Source organism: Oncorhynchus mykiss, chromosome 4 (genome assembly GCF_013265735.2).
Source record: "Oncorhynchus mykiss isolate Arlee chromosome 4, USDA_OmykA_1.1, whole genome shotgun sequence".
In the NCBI taxonomy this organism is placed as follows: domain Eukaryota; kingdom Metazoa; phylum Chordata; class Actinopteri; order Salmoniformes; family Salmonidae; genus Oncorhynchus; species Oncorhynchus mykiss.
Window position 1 is genome coordinate 21,515,346 of NC_048568.1, and position 5,545 is coordinate 21,520,890.

The 5,545-nt window shown below is 41.5% G+C and overlaps 1 protein-coding gene across 1 annotated transcript; it reads left to right on the forward strand.

Moving 5' to 3' along the window:
• Positions 1-387: 387 nt before the first annotated feature.
• LOC110522305 (cdc42 effector protein 3-like) lies at positions 388-4,916 on the forward strand. Its single transcript, XM_021600604.2, has 2 exons — positions 388-631; positions 2,504-4,916. Exon 2 carries the CDS (start codon positions 2,581-2,583, stop codon positions 3,196-3,198), a length of 618 nt encoding a protein of 205 aa, XP_021456279.1. The 5' UTR covers positions 388-631; positions 2,504-2,580; the 3' UTR covers positions 3,199-4,916.
• The last annotated feature ends 629 nt before the right edge of the window (positions 4,917-5,545 follow it).

The window sequence follows — 5,545 nt, forward strand, 5'->3', positions numbered from 1 at the left end:
TAGAGAAATCTCAGAGGGAAAATGTTTACATAAACAGTGATGTAAATAGTGAATTGACTTAAATAGATATCTGTTTTTGAGTATTTTGTGGCGAATGCCTGGTGATCAGAAGGTAGTGAGTGATTTTTATTTGTCCCCCCCCAATCCTACCCCTTCCTATACATGTACAGTAGACCTAAGTAAGTTCCATTGGAAAACCCACACCCTATAGGAAGAGATGCTTTGGCTTCTTCCCCAGGAATTCACCAACCCATAGGGCAAGTGATACAGTAACATCTATCACTGCCCCCTTTCCCTACCTAACTTGAAGAAATGCAAGCAGTGTAGAGTTCACATGAGCGTCACACTTCTACAATAAAAGGTGATCCTCTTTTCTACAGCTTATTTAGACTAGAGAACTACCCGAGAGAAGATAGTCACAGACACACAGACAGAGATTAATCAAGGGGGAGGGACTGGAGGTTTATCACTTCATACAAACGCCCCACAGACACAGGTGAGCTGATAAGGCTGTCCGGGGCGCTCATTCAAACACAGAACGTCTGGAGAGCTGTGTGTTCTAACCCAACAGAGAAGAGTGAAATATATTGAGTGAGCATAAAGTTACCTCAGGATATAAAGACAGACACAGGTAAACTTTCAAGACTTTTAAGCAATAAGTGAATGAATGCCATGCTTCTGAAAGAAAGGTGCTATCTAGAACCTAAAAGGGTTCTTCTGTTGTTCCCATAGGAGAACGCTTTGAAGAACCCTTTTTGGTTCCAGGCAGAACCCTTTTTGTTTTCAGGTAGAACTCTTTTTGGTTCCAGGTAGAACCATTTCCACAGAGGGTTCTACATGGAACCTAAAAGGGTTCTACCTAGAGCCAAAAAGGGGACAGCCGAATAATCCTTTTGGAACCGTTTTTTTCTAAGCGTGTACAGTAAAGGTTTTTCCTCACTACAACTTGATCAAACGGTGTGGCCTACACACGGCTTTAGTTAGTGGTTACCGTGTTGACTTTGTCAGTAGAACAACCAACTTTCCAAAGAAATTGTTTATATTAATCTGGAAACAGCATAACAAGTTGTCAGTCCTACTGGATTTGAATCATACCAGCCACCTCAGTTTACCTGAGGCAGTATCTGACACATTGTCCTCATAGCTGCAGTAAGTAACTAACCACTATCAAATATCCCGATCTCTGAGAAACCTTTAAAAGCCACATACAAATCTTAGATAAATAATTGGGTCTCCATTGGAGCTAATTTGTTGAGGATCCATAATTGGAACTATCATGAAGTTTGTTGAATCTTGTACTAACTGTACAGAACTGTACAACTTGGATTTCTGTATTGTCTGAAAGATAGGGCAAATTCCTTAAAAGCAGCATTTTTTTTGGGGGGGGGGGGTTGACTAACAATACAAGCAAGACAACATAACCTTCACATTTTAGACAAATGAAGAAAGTCCCTAACCAGTTTGTCTTCCAGTCAGGAGTGAACGTTTTCCTTAGAATTCCCAACTGTTGTTCCATTACAGGTATATGAATATGAAACACTAACCTTGGGGAAAAAATATGATCTTTCCAATCTTAATCTGAGTGAAATGTGGAACTACCAGTTAGAACAAGCCATGATTGCAACACTATCTCAAAAGTTCAAGCAGCTTTAGACACATATGGTGTGAACCAGTGGAGGCTGCTGAGGGGAGTACGGCTCATAATAATAGCTGGAACGGAGCAAATGGAATGGCATCAAACACATGGAAACTTCAGCCATTACCTCGAGCCTGTCCTTCCCAATTAAGGTGCCACCAACCTCCTGTGGTGTGAATGATGACATTGAGTGAAATCAAATCTAATGTAATCATAGCAACATTCAAAGAAAAAAACGTTTTTTAATGCTTTAAAGTAATAAAAGCAAGCCTCCAAGATTACTTATTAACAAACTAAGGTACCCCAGTGTTCACGTTCCAGTACAAGAGGTCAGAGGAGGCTGGTGGGAGGAGCTTTAGGATCAATGTAATGGCTGGAATGGAATCAATGGAACAGAGTCAAACACGTTATTTCCAGGTACCCTTCCATTGTTTCCATTGCAGCCATTAACATTGAGCCCCATCCTCCTATAGCTCCTCCCCAGCCTCCTCTGTACGAGGTTGTTTAGACTTTTCCCTCTGTGAGACAATTAATTCAACATTTTTTAAGCATCAACTCTTACTAGATTAACCTTTGTGCAGAAAGCTATGTGTGTGAAGTTAGAAGAGTATTACAGTGTGTTAGCTTTGACATGCACAATAAAAACTGGTTCCTATATTATACAGTCACTGCTGCAGGAACCAGTCCATAAATGGACCAATCTCAACCTGGAATCCAAGGTCATGGCAATTGTGGCAAATTTTAGCAAAGGTTGGAATTTGGGGTGTATCTATGAAATGCCAAAATGAAAAATAAAACTATGGAATGATTATCAGATAATTATAAATGAGTTTTCTCTATCTATTTTGTTTGTCCTCACAATTTCAGAGTTGCCCAAAGGCCAACTAGACCCTTCAACTGAGTGACCTTGAACTCACTAACTGACGTTACACACAATCAAGTCAATGCCTCTGAAGAATTCCCTGTACTTGAAATCGGCCACGATGCGCTGGCCCCGCAAGCAGAAGCGCCGTGAGCTTCTGTCAGTCAACATGATCAGCCTACCACTGGGCGACTTCCGTCACCTCTCCCACATCGGATTGGATGCCCACGGTGATACCTTCGGCGACTTCACAGCCTTTCACCGGACTGGTAGTCTCATCCTCCACAGCTCTCAAAGCCACCAGGACCTCTACTGCAAAGGGACCTCCCCAGCCCCACCCAAGCCCCCACGACTCCTCAGCCCAGAAGAGATGGATGCACAGTCCGCCGAAGCCAGAACCCTTCCCCAGGCTTTCAGGCACAATAAGTGCCACTCCCTGCCTTTACTGGATGATGTGGAGGTGGTGGAGCATGATGGGTTGTACCAACGAGAGGAGGTAAAGCAGGAGCAGGAAGAGGAGGGAGGGTTAACTATGGGTCCGGATGGATTTGAATTAAATGCGGCCCCCCAGCAGGTTCCTTGTCCCCCAGTGGAGGCCTCTCCAGTGGTCGAGGAAGACTCATCTTTTGCCCTGAACCTTGACCTGGGGCCATCCATACTAGAAGATGTCCTGCAGGTGATGGACCAGCTTTACCAGTGAGACTTTGAGAAGGGTGCCCCTCATACATATGATTGTAATATATTTTGTTCTAAGGGCCTTTCAAGAAACCCAAGACACTGTACCAGACACTATACATAGGGAGAACTCCAAACTCCTTCCTTTCTAATGGGAATTGAAAGAGGTTGTGCCATGGATGGACAAATTGGCTGAATCATTGTCAACTGTCAGGATGCTAATCGGCACAATTGTTTTCAATTACTGCCTACATAGAGGACAGATTGTATAATATTTCCTTCTTTTGGATGCAATATTATATAATTAGAGGGATGTGTCATATCTGGGTCAACGCATTGGACATCTACCCTTCTCAGGTGAAAGCTCTGTGAGCCAATGACACCACTCCACCTGGGTCATGTGACCTAATGACGGACAATGTCACATATTTGTATCTAGAGGAGACATGTTGTGAAAGGGAAGAAAGACAGACTGTAAACTATGAGACAGGGCTGTGAGACAGACATTTATGACTGAAGCTTGTCTGACAACTTCTGTGGTGAAACACCGAAAGAACACTGGTTGCTAATGAGAACTAGCTCTCCCATAGTATCTAAGTCAGCTACAGTATGACTCACTCAAGTGTATACGTATAGACCGATCTCTTGTTTTTCTTACCAAGTACTCAAGGGGAAAGTTCACTAACAAACCTTTATGAATATACTACTTTATGCGTCTTTATGACATGGTTTATGGCTTGACTGTGAATAGTATCAGTCTATAAAAGTTTCTTCGGAAAAGCAAAGATCACCAACAATCCTTTTCCCATATCATAATCTGTTAGACTAAAGTGGAGCATGAACTCTGCCCAGCACAATGAAAGCACATTGTGTTTAAACTCTATAGAGTAAGCTTTCATTTGTGAAATAAAAAACAGAAAGGTAAGATAGTGCTTACTTTTTGCATCTGAGCCAATTTATTCTTTAACATCACTGCTTCCTCCTGGTGGCCCATCTTCTAACAACTATCACATCCATTTGTCTTTCTACACCACCTGAAGGACATATTTCACAGCCTTATATTGGCTGGTATGTGCATCTTCAGTACTTCATGGTCCAATGGGTCAATGTCCATTATTTAAATATATTCGTTTTTATAAATCTCCCTCAAGCTTTTTGACAGAAACTACTGTATCAAGAATAATCCAGAGCAAATTACAGTTGAGTACCTACTTGTTTTACTTGTTTTTACTAGGGACCACAACGCTACTTTGCCCCATAACAAATATACATTTAATAAGATCTATAGTCAGTATGGCCATCCATGTTATTATAATGCATTCTTTATTTATCACACTCATTTCACTCCCTGTATCCTATGTAATATCCTCCATTTTGTTCCCTCGACTCTTGGGATTCATGCAATCTCAACAATGGGACTGAGGCACAACCACACCAATTATTGTGTTCTGCATCTGTGTGAGATAACATGAATCAGCTTGTTGTCTGTGGAAGATACACTGTGTTTACCCGCTGCAAACCCATTCAAATACACGGCTGTTCTCAACAAGTCTGCCTTTTTGAGCAGACTCTCCTTCACAGGCTTGGTAGAAGCCTGGGCACGGCATAGGTTGTCAGAAAACCGACGCTGTTCCAAAAACATCCGTTGTGAATGTTGACATGGCCATTTTATTGGAATAATTCATCCAGGCTACTATTTTATGGGTTGGCTTAAATAAAGGTAACTGATGAAGGGTTATCGTACAGTTTTATTGACTCAAATTGTATTGGTCACATACACATGGTCAGCAGATGTTAATGTGAGTGCAGTGAAATGCTTGTGGTTCTACTTCCGACAGTGCAGTAATATCTAACAAGTAATCTAGCAATTCCACAACAACTACCTAATACACACAAATCTAAAGGGATGGAATAAGAATATGTACATATACATACTGTATGGATGAGCGATGGCCGAGCGGCATAGGCAAGATGGAATAGATGGTATAAGATACAGTTGAAGTTGGAAGTTTACATACACCTTGGCCAAATACATTTAAACTCAGTTTTTCACAATTCCTGACATTTAATCCTAGTAAAGATTGCCTGTCTTAGGCCAATTAGGATCACCACTTTATTTTAAGAATGTGAAATGTCAGAATAATAGTAGAGAGAATGATTCATTTCAGCTTTTATTTCTTTTTCACATTCCCAGTGTGTCAGAATTTTGGCCCATTCCTCCTGACAGAGCTGGTGTAATTGAGTCAGGTTTGTAGGCCTCCTTGCTTGTACACATTTTTTTCAGTTCTGCCCACAAATTTTCTACAGGATTGAGGTCAGGGCTTTGTGTTGGCCACTCCAATACGTTGACTTTGTAGTCCTTAAACCATTTG

Coding starts and splice junctions, on each gene's coding strand:
- LOC110522305 (XM_021600604.2), top strand. CDS start 2,581: ATGCCTCTGAAGAATTCCCTGTACTTGAAATCGGCCACGATGCGCTGG.